Raw genomic sequence first — 14,824 nt, 5'->3', positions numbered from 1 at the left:
GAGCGAGGCCACCCCAGGGGCAGGTCCCGGCAGGGAAAGAGACCTGCCTTGGGTTCCTGAGATGCTCCAAGAGCCCCCCACTCGCTGCCGGGCCCCCGAGGAATGGCGAGCGTAGGATTCCATCCCATTTCACAGGGGGCCCTCCTGCCACGGCCACAGCGGAGGCTCACCTATTAACCTAGTTACCCGGACCTTGGACCTGATGCCAAGGACCCACTGGACATCCCTGTATGTCCCCAGATGGGGGACCAAAGCTCTCCTAGCCTCGGCTGCCTCCTCTGTTCACCAGTGCTGATGACATTTCCCTCAGAGGGAGGCTTCGATGATCCCACGGAAAAGGGAAAGTCCGCACCAAAGCATTCTGCCGGCTGTGGCGGGAGCTCAGCGGCGGGGATGGCACTGGACCACGGTGGGCGGGCAGGCTCCCAGCGCAAGACAGATGACCGCTACCGTCCATGGAGCCTGACACGTAACCAGCTCAAGCAGAGCTCCGCACTTCGCTTCAGAAAAGGCAAGGAATAGGGCCCTGAAGCCCATTGATCCTGTCCTGGGGGGCAACGCTGTAGGGCTGCCTTCTAGAAATGCCACTTTAGAGCTTAAAGAATTAAACCCTTGGGGGCCCCCAAAGGAGCCCCATCTTCTCAGTCCCGTACAATTTGAGAGCAGTGAGCCGCATCTGTCTATACACTCCTTGGTGTGTCTGGGAGAAGGGGAGGGGAGGCCAAGGCCTGGTGCGGGGCTTGCCTCTCCCTCTGCTCGGAGGCCAGGCTGGTTGTGGGTGGCTGCCGCGGAAGCGGCCGTGACCGACCAGCAGGGCGGGGACGGGCTGGGGACTCGTGTGGCGGCCACGCACGTCCAGCGCGAGTGACCTCTCACCTTAAGAACTGGGCCCCCGTGGGTCCCAGCGCAATGATCCTGCTGGCCAGGCCCTCCTCCTCGGCCAGCGGGGGCGGCGTGCTCAGCTTCTGGGGCTTGACCAGGCGGCAGGTGATGCGCGTGGGGGCAGCGCACGTCCGGGGGGGGATCACCACCCGCAGGCCGTTGTGCCGACTCCCCCGCATGGAGCCTCCTCGGGCGTCCACCATGAAGCTCACCAGGAACCTACGGCCCAGGCAGATCCGTGTCGGGCTTCTGCGCACGCTCTGCGGCGCGGAGAGGGAGGACCCAGAACCCTCGAGGCCCGGTCACAGGGCTCACTCACCCTGTGTGGACGGGGCTGGCCACGGGGCTGATGTTGTCTGAAGTCTCTGTGGCCGGGCTGCTGGGGATGAGTGAGTCTTCGTCATACTCCTTAGACGCCTGAAGAGGAGAGGACGGACAGATGTCCCATCACTTCCTGGGCCACGGGGGCTGGCTAGCTCAGGGGTGGTGCTCTGGGCTGGGGGGGCTCAGGAGCTCTCCTTGCCAGGAAGCAAGTGACCGGATGGAGGAAGTAGTCCCACACACTCACCACTGAACCTTTAGGGACAAGGCTTTCCTGAATTGAAAAGGAAGCCCAGACTTCATCCTACCATCATGGCTTCTCCTTGGCTCCTTTTAGGTCATACGCGGCAGACCATTCCACTCTTCCCTCCAGCCACACCCCAGTGTGAAACCCGTTCTAGGGAGCTTGTTTTCACACACCACTGGAGCCAGGCACCATCACCTACTAGCTACTTAGCTTGAGCAAGCTACTCGCCAGGAAGACATCTGAGGTACAGGAGGTGACCAGAGCAGACCCTTCCCTTGGGGACTTCCTGTGGCCTCATCTGTAAATGGGACACTCCCTGCCCCTCATGACACCGCGGTGGCAGGGACTTGGGGCTGCCACACCTGGGGACTTGCATATCACAAGCACTCACAAAAGCCAGCAGGGTCTGAGTCTGGCCCTGGTCCCTTCTGGGTTCATTCCAAACCTGCTCTTGCTCCCAGGGGGGCCTGATGCCCCTGCCCCTCTCCTTCGCTGGCCCTGTCCACCCACCCTCACGACTTGCCTCCTACACAAAGCTTTCCCATGACTCTAACCCAGAAGGCTTCATGCAGCACGATCAAGCACCGGGACAGGTATTCTTCCTGCACGCCCTGTGTCCGAGCCCACCCTTCCCACTGGCCCATCTGCTCCTAGGGGGTGGGCATGGTCGCACGGTTCTCACATCAAGCCCGGAGCAGGGCACAGAGTAGGAATCCAGCTATACCCACTGGCTTGAGCTCATGATTTAGCAAGGAGCTGAGGAGAGTGGGTTGGTCACAGAACAGCAGGACACAGGTCAACTCGGGGACTTTCTCGTCGTTATCTTTGGCAGCATCAGGGAATAGGTCAGAGCTGGGCCAGGGCCATAGCTGATCCCACCTCCCAAATCCCTCCCTGTGAGTGACGTCAGCATCACAGCTCTGTGACACACACTAGCATGGAATGGCTGACTGGACAGCTTCGTAGCTTCCTTGTCCCCACACGCCAACTTTGTCTGGGGCTGTGGCTACTGCCGGGAGACACAGAGCCTTGGGTGGCAGAGGCCAAGACCGGCCGCGGCTGGAAGACGGGCCATGCCCGGCTCAGTTACCCGGTCTTAGGGCAACCCACTCCAACCTCCAAACGCCACTCTGCTTTTTATTCTAGAAAACCCCCTTGCCGTGGCAGAGAAAAAACAAAAAAGGTGCCAAACAACCTATGATTAAATCAAGGGGAATTAAATTGTTTGAAACCACCCCACTGTTTCCTGGGACAAATTCAGGTGGCATCGAGGGAAGCCACCAAGTCGGAGATTATGGCGACGAACAGTCCCCAGGGGGCACTCTCTGACGTCCCTTCCTGTCTGTATCAGCTCCCAATAATCCCTTGAGGCAGGGGAGGCAGAGACTGACCCCTTTCTAACAGATGTGAAGGAGAGGAGGCCTGCGACTGTGCCAGCAGTTCGACCACGGCTCCCTCTCTAGCACTGTGACCTGCTGCCCCAGGGACGCCGAGCCTGTGCATCAGGGGAGTGGGGGGTGGGGGCTGTGGCCCGGATAGCACGGGCTTCAGAGCCAGAATTTTTGGCGTCAATTCTCAGCCTCGCTCGTGACTGAACGAGCGTGTTTCACACACTCTTGGGCTCTCAGAGGCTCCTATCATTCATATCTGGGATAAGAACTCAGGCAGGACGGCGGTCAGCAAGCAGCCCGTGGAAGCAAGGATCTGAGGGATCTGAGAGCCCGGTAAGGGCCACGGGCCTCTGAATGCATAGTTCCCGTCATACTGCAGGTTGTCTCAAAACCATCACTGTCCCGGGTACCCGCTCTCTGCAGACGGGAAGGAAGAGAAAAGGTGCTTCTTACCTGTTCCGGCTCTTCCGCTCTGATCACCACAGTCTCAGGTGTGACACAAGGGATCTTAGGGATGGCTGGTGATTCTACCCTATACGCCCAGAACATTGGGAAGTCAGAGGGATGACCTTTCTACGTGGCCCCCACTTACTGGGAGGCCTCACAAAACCGCTCTGTACCCCCCAATAACCTCTCCCCCCACCGCCCCCCATAGAGCCCACCACACAGGCCATACTACTCATCCGCTCGCAGGGACCGGCCTCTTCCCCTCGCCTCAGAGCCTCTCCCTGGGGCCCAGCTATCCTTCGAAGGCCAAGCGACATGGCTGCCTCCTGCCTGAAGCCCTCGCTCACACTTATCTCCTGTTCCCAGCCTCAGAGCCCTTGCAGGGAGGGCCCTCGCTCTGACTGGCTTGGACAGCTCATTCTCCAGGTGTGCGTGCGGTGATTCCACCAAATAAATGGGTCCATTGTTTATGTTGGACCAAGTCTCGTGTTTCGTCCTAGCTGGTGTGTGGTCAATACTCATGGTGTTGAGTTCTGAGATTCCTATTTTTACAGTAAATACTAATGGACTAACTATTCTGGGGGTTTCACTTCCTGCTGGCCCCCTGCCCTATTGAGTAGAAGCCATGGACTAGGCCAGCAAATATCTGTTTTTTCAGAAAATACCCAGGAAAGACTCCGTGTTTCTACAGAGGTGTTGCTTTTAGATTAATTCTCCAGGCCTCCCTGTGTACTGAAGGACCCATAGGGGAAGAACTCCCAGCACCCCCAGCGGGGGAAGGGGGTGTGTTCCAGGAAGACACAAACCCTCCGTGGGCCTCCCTAGGGCAACATGGTGACAGAGGGACGTGGTCAGCGTGTGAGCTTAGCCCGGCCACCTCGGTGAATGTGAACTTTCCTCAGGGGACATTTCTGGTGGGAAACTGGAGGTGCAGGAGAAAAAGGGGCTGTGAGCAGGGGTCCGAGACGGGGAGGAAGAAAGTTGGGAGCAGGGCCCGGAAGAGGAAAGGACACACGGCTGGACGGGTTTCCGTGTCGCTGACTGGCCATCGAGGCACAGAGCTTGCTGATCCTAAGCATCTGGCTTCCCAGTCTGACCGCCCCAGCATCCTGTCCCTGTCCCTGTCCCTGTCCAGGGCACGCGGTCGGGAGTCCCACTCCTGGGTCCCAGGGCTCGACCTGCGCGTCCACGCTACACGCGCTCCTTACGCTTGGTCCAGCTTCGGCACGAAGTCCAGCAGCTCCTTCTCTTCATCTATGTCCCTGGAATCCTGCCTCTCAGCCTTGGAGATGAGTTCCTCCCCTGAAACCACACAAGCTGTCGTGAGGCACCGGAGGGAGGGCTCCACTTTTTTTTTTTTTTAAAGCGCTCTCCCGCTCCTCCTCTCCGTGCTGGTCCCTGCTGCTCCAAGGGGACCACTGACCGTGTCTTCGGCCAGGCCTGTTCCTCTAGCCCCGGGGCACGGGGCAGGGCAGCCAGGGTGCCTAACCACTTAGATAATGCCAGGCTTTGTGGAAGACAAAAAACACAGCCCAGAAAGGACTTTCTTGGCTTGACAAGGTGCCCCTCACAGCTGCCCTCGCAGGGTGCGCAGACACCAAGGAAAGATTCGATTCTGTCCTTTGCCACACAGCAGGCTAGGAAAGGATCAGCTATGGTGGGACTGGACCTGTCCATTCTGAAGGGCTCTCGGGTTCTTGGCAATCATGGCAGCCAAAACCTCATTATTTCCTAAGTCCCTTCCAAAGAGATTCAAGCTACGTCTGCAGGGCACACTGCCTCTTTGTTTCTCTCTCCTTGCTGGGACAGGAGTGGGAGCCCTCGACCTTGCAGTGTCACTTCCTGTCACTTGGTGGTGAGTGGCCCGGCTCTGGGATCTGGAGCTGACAGAATGGAAGAACGGCTCATGCAGTCATGATCACGGACACGGTGGCATGGGCACAGACACGGAAATGGACAGGCGGGAGCCACCCGCCTGGGCATGGATCTTACGGGTGTATATCTCCTGTTAGAGTCAAGCTCCTGGCTCCAGACTGTTAGCCATCAGAGGAGGGTGGAAAGCAGGAATGGATTAGTGAGAGCTGGGATTGTTTAGGGTGGAATGCAGTCGTGAGAAAGGGCCACAGGGAACAGAAAGTGTTTCATACCCATTATAGTTATATGAGCAGTTCCTGGAAAGCAAAGAAGAGCCAAGTTTAAGAAAGGACAGGATTGAAGTCAGTTAAATCAAGAGGCATATCATTAAAGGGGACGCAACGGGGGCCTTAATCATCTCCACACAGGGTTATATCGCCAGGGGCTGGAGGGCGAATCCAGACCCACCCCACGAATTTACATCACAAGGGGTCCCCTCAGACTTCCGTGAGGAGATGGGCTTATGTGGGGCAGGAAAAAAATACCACAAGCACTCTGTGGGCCACAGAAGCTGAAACGATACTCATTCCATAAAACGGATACACTCCAAAGCTTACTGACCCATGCATGAGGGGTCAGAAGAGTAGCGTCCTAAGAAAACATTCTTACAGAATTTAAACGAATAGCTTGTCATTGGTTCAAAGCACAAGGAAAATCTCAGGCAAAATTTTATCGCAGTTCCTTACAGTCTGAGAGTTGATCTGAATGGAATTGAACCCCATGTATTACATACATAAACACATACTTTTTATGAAACTTCACGGAATTTCGTATTTTAATCTCCAAGATGTCAGTTGTTGCTTCTCCTCAAGTTACACTAAAGGAGGATTTTTGGTAACAGTCACCCTTGTTAAAAAGCGGTTCTCTCTGGCTTTGATACCAACCGGCAGACCGAGGGTGTGCGGTGGGGCAGGTAGCCTGAAGCCCCCAGCGAGGAGGGCTCACCTGCTTACCGTGCTCCCTTCAGTCTGACTTGTCCCCCAACCCTTTTTGTTAATCCCAGACTTTACCTTCATCTTCAGAGACATCCAGGATCTCATCTACCGTCTCAGGGAAACTCAGCCGATGCTTGTCACTGGTTAACTAAATTGAGAAAAAGCAGAGACTAGAACCCAGGCAGAACAGTGGGCCCTGTCAGTGACCCAGCTGAACTACCGAAGACTGAATTGCTGGGTTATGACTGTGGAGGCAGGAAGGAGGTGGGAAAGGAGGTTCGTCTTTGCCCTCTGCTTGACAGCTGATGTCTGGCGAGGCACAAACAGGCACCGCCAGCTTCCCCCATCCCCCTCTCTTTTCCTGAACCACCTTGCCTTTTGCCCCCTCGGTCCGCTCACAGCCCTAACTCTTCTCGCCACTAGGTGGCAGCACAAGCCCGCGTGATGGAGAACACTCTCCCCACGGGTCCCCGCCCCACGCTGGCCTGGGGCTTCCTGCCCTGTCCCCAGAATGCGCTCCTCTTCCCCCTTCTGGGAATAACCCACACGGGCGCCCTGTCTGTCAGGCCGCGTGTGTCCGGGGGAGCGGTGCGGGTGCAGTGGAGATGCTGACATACCACAAAACTGGGCTCATCCGTGACAACCTTGAGCACGTCGGTGACAGATATGTAGCCCAAGCGCTTGGCTATTGCCAGAGGTGTGGTTCCATTCTGGGGAAGACAACAGAGAGAGGGCGGGATCAGACAAGGAAGGGACTCCTGGGGGCAAGCCCTGCCCTTTTTGCACAGACCACACTCCCGTTCTCCTTGGTTGGAAGGGTCTAGGTGGACGTGCTGTGTGCCTCAGAGCCCAGAGCAAGGCCCCTGCGCGTGTGTGAGCCCAGATAGGTGTTAGCAACCAGGCTTGCAAAGACCCGTGCAGAAGAAAGAAAAGTGATCCTTTAAATCAGCACTGAGCGTGGGAGTTTTGAAATGAGAACAGGGGATGTCTTGCCAGGACCTGCCCCGAACTGCCAAGGGGGGACCAAACCATCCGGAAGGAATGGGTCCAGAAGGCACCATATGCAGTTCTGGAAGATTCTGGAATACGAACATGAAGAGCAATGCTTCTCACTGCTCCCAGCACTGGTTCTTTGGGTGCCAGTGTCTGAGTGTTAAAATAGTTAAAATAACCCATACACACTTCAGTGAACTGTTCAGGCCAATCAGAAATCATAATCCCCAGAAACGGGAGGGGAATATTTTCACTCTGATTTGAAGAGACAGAGCTGCGTGGAAGTAAACTAATGTTGAAGCTTTATTTTCCTTTTGAGTTCTTGATTTCCAATCAAAGGTCCATACGCTTTCAGAGCTAGAAGTGGCCATGGGGAAGATCTAGGAAAGCCTTCGTGGTGTCGGTTGAGGAAGCGCTACTCAACTATGATCGCGACACCCAAGACCACCCTGAAGCCCCCAAACAGCAGGAACCCACCCGAGACGTTTGGTTGTGCTCACACGTACTATACTGACAGCAGCTTCACATAGTACGCGAAGAGTTTCAAAGGTAATGTTGAAATTAAGGTAAAACATAAATGGTACTTCAAAGGATACCTTACAGGGGTGCCTGGGTGGTTCAGTTGCTTAAGTGTCTGCCTTCTGCTCAAGTTATGATCTCGGGGTTCTCAGTTCAGGTCTGCTTCTCCTTCTCTCTGCCCCTCCCCCCACTCATGCTCTCTCTCAAATAAATAAAATTAAAAAAAAAAAAAAGAAAGAAAAAGAAAACCCGCAGTTCACTAGAACCTACAGTTCGCTTCAGCTCATCCAGGCCCCAGATGGGCAGTAAGGCGAGGCTGAACCTCTGTGGTTAACAGGGGTCTCCCAGGGCCGCCCGTGAAAGTGGTTTTCCAAACTGAGGAAATTGGTGTGTACTTACCGAGCTGACCTCGTTTGGGGAAGCACCATTTTTGAGAAGCAGTGTCACAATGTCTGTATGTCCTTGCTGGGCCGCCTGGTGCAAAGGACTGTATCCTTGCTGTAAAGGATAAACTAACGATGAGAGAAAGAACTTCCCCCATACGACAGAGCTGTCTTCCAGGTGCAGCCCACTAAAACATGGATTTTCCCTATTTCTGCCTCACGGGTCAAAGCTTAATGTTGTGGCAGAGCCCCAGGCACACCCAGAATAACTCTGACTGCACCTAATTTGGCACTTAAGAAGTATAGAGGTTGGCTTTCCAGTGTTCCCATACCTTAGTTTTGGCATTGACGTCTGCCTGGTGCTGCAGCAGAAACTTCACCAGCTTGATATTTCCATAATGACTGGCCACGTGGAGTGGAGTATAACCCATCTGAAAAGCAAGCAGTGAGGATGAGGGAGCAGGGGGGCTGCCGGGCGTCCCCAGAGCCACCGTGGCTGGGCATTACTGCCATCCTTAGAACGGCTCCTTAAAGGGGGGGATGGCCAGGGAAGCCCACTGGAAGGCTGGCAGCTGCCACAAGGTGCGAGCCGTGCTGCCTGGGAAGGAACAGGGCTTGGTTTCAGACAAATGAAGTCTGAGATGCCTGCGAGCGCCAAGTGTAGATGCCACGTAGGCGACTGGAAAACGGACCCTGAGCCCCATGAGGAGGTCTAGGTGAGAAGACGTCCATGTGAGGTGGAAATCCTGGACAAGAATGAGCGTAGAGAGAAAAAGTGGGGCCCACAATCCAAGGCAGCGTGTAGAGGGAGAGACAGAGAAGAGGTGTGAGGAGGCAGCAGGCAAAGCCGGGGAGCAACAGGTAACAGGAGCCAGGGGACATCAGTCCAGAGGGAGAGAGCTGCCATCGGGCCGTCCGCTGGGGAGGGGGGCCGGGGGGGACACACGGTCGCACAGAGGTTGTTGCCGACTCGGACAAGAGCATACTTATTTCCACTGGAAAGGTGAGATCCCGCTATCCGAAAACCCCACAAAGCCTGTCCAAGTTACTGAGTTGTAATGGAATGGAATTTATAGGAACTGGTCATTGCCTGAAACAAGCAGCTTCGGGGTATTTACTGACTGACTGGAGCCCAGGCTGCGAAGGAGCTCATTTTCAAGGAATCCGTTTTGCTGAATGGTTGGGTGCTTCCCTAAGAGCAGACAAGCCAATGTTCCCTGAGCCCTTATGTCCTAAGTGTCCCCAGGTTGCTGGTTCCAGATCCCAGAAACCATCTTGAAACAGACCCTGGGATCCCCAATTCTAACTGACAGTATTGGATCTCTCATGTAGGACCCCAAAAGATCACAAAAGCCTCTAAGATCCAGCACGTTGTGGGGTTTTAAGCAGATTTTGGGGGAAGCTGCAGATAGTTGGGAATCAAGGAGCTGCCAGATCTTTCTCAAAGAGACTTCAGCATCACATGGTTGACCCGCGGTCCCTCCCAGACTCTTACTGTCCCCTCCACACTGGACTGAGGGTCCTCCAGGCGGGGTCCCCACCCCCCACTGTGTGTTGTGCTTTCTGTTATCCTCAGCTGCCCCACAGAGCTCCTCACACAAAGAAGTGGTTCACACAGAGTCGAGCTCCTAATTTAACTAACTGCTGGAATAAAAGGTGCTGAATTTCCAAGCGAATCCACGCAAGCCTGACATTTTGACCTGCTGTTCATGTAGGATAGGTCAAAGAATCATGATTAAATGTTCCTTTTAGTTTCTCACCATAGAGGTTCAAAGGTCTAAGCAAACTTCGGAGTTCCCCACCGGAAAATAAGCTCACTGGGACCGGTGTCTCCAGCCCCCACCACCACCCTGGGAAGTGGCAGAGAAGAATGGGCTGCTGAGCCCTTGGGGTCTCAAAGCTCTGTGAACAGGCCACCCCTGATGTGGGAGGGAGGCTGGCGCCAGGCAGGATGAGGGGCATGACGGGGGCGGGGGTCAGAGAGGGCAAGCCCACAGGGACATAGGCACGGGCTGGCTGCCTTACCCGGGTGGTGGCGTCCACTGTGACACCGTGTTTGATGAGCACATCTGCCACTGGAACGTGGCCTTCTTGTGCTACCAGATGGAGGGGGGTGAGTCCACTCTGGAAAGAAAAAGAAGTTCATCACCTTGTGTTCAGTAAAGGATCCCGGGCCACCGTGGAAGAGCACTGAGGCTAGGACCCCAACATGGCTCCGTGGCCCCCAAACAGCTGTGTGACCTGGGACGGAGCTCTTCCGGCTCTGGGCCACATATCCTTATCCTTAAAAATGAGGCGGTTTAGGGGCGCCTGGGTGGCTCAGTGGATTAAGCCGCTGCCTTCGGCTCAGGTCATGATCTCAGGGTCCTGGGATCGAGTCCCGCATCGGGCTCTCTGCTCGGCAGGGAGCCTGCTTCCCTCTCTCTCTCTGCCTGCCTCTCCATCTACTTGTGATTTCTCTCTGTCAAATAAATGAATAAAATCTTTAAAAAAAAAAATGAGGCGGTTTAGCTAAATTAGAGGTCAGCAACGTTTTCTGCTGAGGGCCAGATGGTCAGTATTCTAAGCTTAGGTCTCTCTCACAACTACCCAACTCTACCAGTAATAGCGAGAAAGCAGCTATGGCCAACAGGAAAGCAGGCACGGCTATGTTCTGATAAAACTTTATTTATACCAACAAGTAGTGGGCCGGTTTTGGCCCATGGGCCCTCATCTGCTGAGCTCTGAACTAGATAAACTTTACGGAACTTTCCATTTATAACATTCTCTACTTCCCTGATTTGAGATGAGCTCCAGACCCAGCTTTCCTTATCTCGAAAATAGAGGCTATCCCTGACCTGTAAGGTCCCCGTGAGAAAACACAGATAAAACACACTGGAAAGCACCATGTGCCATTTAAATGTGACTAGCCCCTCACAGCCCACGTCGCGCTGTCACAGAATGGGTGATCCTGCCGACCCTGACAGCACCAGATTCTTGGGAGTTCTCACACACCTTTCTCAGGAGGATAAAGATGCACCAGAGACAAGGCCCTGTACGTGCACACTCACACCAGAATGTCTCTCCCCTGCACCCTGCTCAATACACTCCCCTCACGATGAGGCAAACAGAGCTATGATATTCTTCAGTCAGAGGCAGGGGCAGGACCCGTCCCCTCTCCAGAGACTCCCCTCACCCTCCTCACCCTCCTTGGCCTTCTGCACGTTCCTGTCAGCCACCCGGAGGCCTGTGAGCAGGAGCTGTCCCCAGCTGAGGCCTGAGCAGCCGGGTGGGTGGCAGGGAAGAGTCCTACCTCAGTCACAAGTCTCTGGGCACCCTGCCTGACTCTTAGGATAACACGATAATTCGCCACGTGTGAGGTGGCATGAGGATGAGTGAGGGCGTCTCCAGTGTGGGGAATCGCCATCACCCTCACGGCTCCTCACAGAACCTGTGTGAAACGGCATGGCGCAAGCAAGAAACCAAGCACGAAATCCATTGTCACGGTCCGCCCTGACAGTTCCCTCTGGGGGGTGGCCTGTCCAAACCTGTGCAGAAAGAGCTGATGGATCTACAGGGTTTTAACAGATCTGCTTACCCTTAAAATGCCTGCCTTCTGAAACCGTTCCCTTATCATCTAAAGAAATGTCTCCTCGTATTGGTTCATGATATGCAGTGTCCAGAATGGGCCAATTCAAAGAGGTGGCAGATTAGCATTTGGTGGGGACTGAGGGGTTTGGGGGAAATGGGGAGTGGCTGCCAACGGGTAATGAGGCTTCTTTGTGGGGCGATGAAAGTGTTCTGGAACTAGATAGTGGTGATGACGGCCTGATTCTGAAATAAGTTAAAAACCACCGAACAGGACAGGTCAAAAGGATGAATTTTATTGTGTGTAAATTATATTTCAATAAAACCATTCTTTTAAAAAAATAAGTGATTTTTGGTCTTTCTGGGGTCTCACATTCCTTTGAGAAGCTGAGAAAAACGAGGACGAGCTCATCTAGGAAAATGCTCGTGTGCCCCGTTCTCCCAAAATGCTGTGCGCAGGCTTGGAAGGACCCGTACTCCCCCACCAACAGTCCCTGGGGTGGGAACTGCTAGTTTAGCATACGGGTGGGCACTTAAAAATATTCCCCCACAGAAAAAGAATATTTAGTACCCACCCCCCAAAAAAGAAATGAAGAATATTTAGTTCCAGATTACTTACTATATTCCTGAAGGTAGACACTGGCCTCTATCTGGGAAAGTGTACTATGGATTTTAATAGTAATCTTTTTGCAGACCCTTGAATCAATCTCTCTAGAAAAGGCTCTAGTATCAGGTAGTCTGGGAGTCATGCAACCTGGGGAGTGAGCAAACTTCCTGGCCCCGTTTATTCATTTATAAAACTGAGATAAAGCCTACACAGGCCTGTTGTAAAGGATTATGCACACACACACACATCCCACTTAACTCAGAACGTGAGCACACAGTAGGTGCTCAATATTCAGAGAGAACATCTGGTTAGCGACTACGAGGACATTACCGAGATGACAGGGTCAATCTGGGAAGCCGTGTTTACCTTGTTCCCCAGATTGCCATTGGCTTGTTTCGAAAGTAGCAGAGCCACCATTTCCGCGTGACCCTCCTGGGCGGCCAGGTGGAGTGGGGTCACACCTTGCACCGACTCAGCGTTTGCCGACCCCCCATACTGCAGCAGACTGCGGGCCACCTCCATCTGGTTCTGCTTGGCCGCAATGTGCAAAGGGGTGTAGCCATTCTGCAACAGAAGCAGCACCGGGAGGCAGGTTACAAGCATGCTGGGCGGACAAGAATGAGCACACGCCTGAAATGTCCCCTCCTCGGAGGGGGGGTGAGGCCAGCTTCTTGGCCGGCAGCACACCCACAGAGCAGAGCTGGAGTCACCAAGGAGAGCAGTTAAAGTCAACCAACCAACCAACCAAATCCCTTTGATTCAGAGACCCTTTTCAGGGAATCCACACCACCCCCCCAGCCGGCAAATGTCTTGGGCCTCCCCTCACTCCCTGTTTTCTGTGTTCAAGCTCCGACAGACTGCTCTGAAGGTTGTGCTCTGCTACCAGAAAAGCTAGGACTCAAGCAGGCAGCTCAGAGAAGAACTGGAAGTCTGGGCAAGTCGATGAAAGGCTCTTGCCTGCAAGAACCATTCCCCACCCTCCCCGCACGCAGGCACCCTGCCCCAGACATTTCAGGAAGAAAAAGGATCAGAGCCCTCTTCTCTCCCTGTGCAACAGGCCCCAGGCTCCCCCTGGGCTTGTGGGCCGGGGCTGCTGGTTTAAGGACAGGTGTCCCCAGCAAGGAACCCGAGACTCTGGCATCAGCCCTCCTTCCGCGCTAACTAGCTGGGTGACTGAAGAGCCAGTGACCTCCAGACATCCTTCTGTCTTTTTAAAAGGCATTGAAAGCGGATAATGACATCTGACTTGTTCTTTTCTTGCAGCTACTGGATGGATAAAATAGGATAGTCTATGTGAAGATGCCTTCCAAAATAAAAATATAAAAGTTAATAAACCTGCGTATGGTTTTGCCGTGAACTGGTTTACAAGACGTCCGAGGCCATGACAAGATGAAGGAGCCTGGCCCGGAGCAAATGACTATGACACCACATACTGTTTATTCAGCCGCCCCCCGCCCCAGGAGGAAGACTTTCCCAGTGAAGGAAGCAGTACATGGGTTTACATTCCAGGGAAAGCTCCTCGTCCTGCTGCAGACAGATGAAGCTGCTTTGGTCATCACTGTTGAAGCCCTTTTGCCTACGTGGTTCCTCATACAGCAGGTAAAGCAGGCATTTTTGTTAATTATCTCATTTTGTGGCTAAAGAGGTCAACTCTCGGGGAGGTTAAGTACCTTACTTAATGTCACCTAGTAAATGAACAACAGGAAACCCACGCAGGCCTTCAGATCCCAGAGCTGAGGCTCTTTCGGCGGGAAGAGTGCTTCTCAAACCACAATGTGGACACAACACACTTGAGATCTTGCTCAAACATAGATTCTGACTCAGAAGATCTAGGGAGGCCCCAAATTCTGCATTTCTCACAAGTTTCCAGGGGAGGCTGAGGCTGCTGAACCAGGGACCACATTTTGGCCGCTGCTAACATTCAGGCCTAGAAGAGAGGCCAGGCCTGAGGACCTCTGAGCAGGACCCACGACTTTCAAAACACATGCCGGCCAATCCCAGAGCGCATGACATAAGACATCTGGTCTCCCCACCTTGGCCAGCATTCTCCAGATTACCCCAGAGAACGGAACCTCCCTGCCAACCTCTGTCAGACCGTGCAAACCAACGTTTCTGATTCTTCCAGGATCACTGATCGGGAATAGGAAAGAGGAAAAAAGGGGTCTGATGGTATAGGAACATTTCAGCTTTATAGCATCAGAGGACAGGGGAAGAGCCACTCAAAAAGTGGATTTCGTGGGGGAAATGGAAAGTTGTTAATTTACCCAAAGAATTAAATTGAATAAAAAAAAAATAATTTCCTTTGAATAATTATGTAACCTCATTCGAGTGTTCTTTTAAAAAAAAATGAGAATACATTCTTTTTCAGCTGTGTTCCCATAACGAGATCAACATTTTGTTTCTAATGTTCACTCCATAAAATAATGTTTGGGTTGTATCAACAGAGAGCAAAGAAAGAGGTGTGGCTGGCTGGCTGGAACCTGAGATTTGGAGCCCTCCCCAAAAGGAGGTCACTCTCTCTGTAAGGGAAGCATCAGCCTGCTTCTCAGTGCTGTCCACAGGAGGAACTGGGGGCAGGGGTAGCTGAAGCTCTCTCTAGCCGGTGCCCAGTCTGTAGC

At 53.7% G+C, this 14,824-nt stretch overlaps 1 protein-coding gene across 21 annotated transcripts in view; it reads right to left on the bottom strand.

The window, feature by feature from the left end:
• Nucleotides 1-14,824, bottom strand: part of ANK1 (ankyrin 1) — a gene marked incomplete at its 5' end in the record, with an annotated part of 127,217 nt that overhangs the window by 37,279 nt on the left and 75,114 nt on the right. For 13 of the 21 annotated variants that reach the window (XM_082715260.1, XM_082715241.1, XM_082715255.1 and 10 more), the window contains 10 exons: nucleotides 877-1,101; nucleotides 1,202-1,299; nucleotides 3,295-3,373; nucleotides 4,497-4,590; nucleotides 6,213-6,285; nucleotides 6,755-6,847; nucleotides 8,049-8,147; nucleotides 8,365-8,463; nucleotides 10,058-10,156; nucleotides 12,573-12,770. In XM_082715260.1, the coding sequence (XP_082571386.1) occupies nucleotides 877-1,101; nucleotides 1,202-1,299; nucleotides 3,295-3,373; nucleotides 4,497-4,590; nucleotides 6,213-6,285; nucleotides 6,755-6,847; nucleotides 8,049-8,147; nucleotides 8,365-8,463; nucleotides 10,058-10,156; nucleotides 12,573-12,770 (1,157 nt within the window). Of the gene's footprint in view, nucleotides 1-876; nucleotides 1,102-1,201; nucleotides 1,300-3,294; nucleotides 3,374-4,496; nucleotides 4,591-5,435; nucleotides 5,460-6,212; nucleotides 6,286-6,754; nucleotides 6,848-8,048; nucleotides 8,148-8,364; nucleotides 8,464-10,057; nucleotides 10,157-12,572; nucleotides 12,771-14,824 lie in introns of all 21 variants that reach the window. The other 8 variants (XM_082715248.1, XM_082715237.1, XM_082715256.1 and 5 more) reach the window with 1 other exon arrangement.

The sequence above is a fragment of the Mustela nivalis genome (genome assembly GCF_964662115.1).
Source record: "Mustela nivalis genome assembly, chromosome: 20".
In the NCBI taxonomy this organism is placed as follows: Eukaryota; Metazoa; Chordata; class Mammalia; order Carnivora; family Mustelidae; genus Mustela; species Mustela nivalis.
Note: the sequence above shows the minus strand (reverse complement) of the source record. Positions and strands in the feature narration are given on the sequence as shown.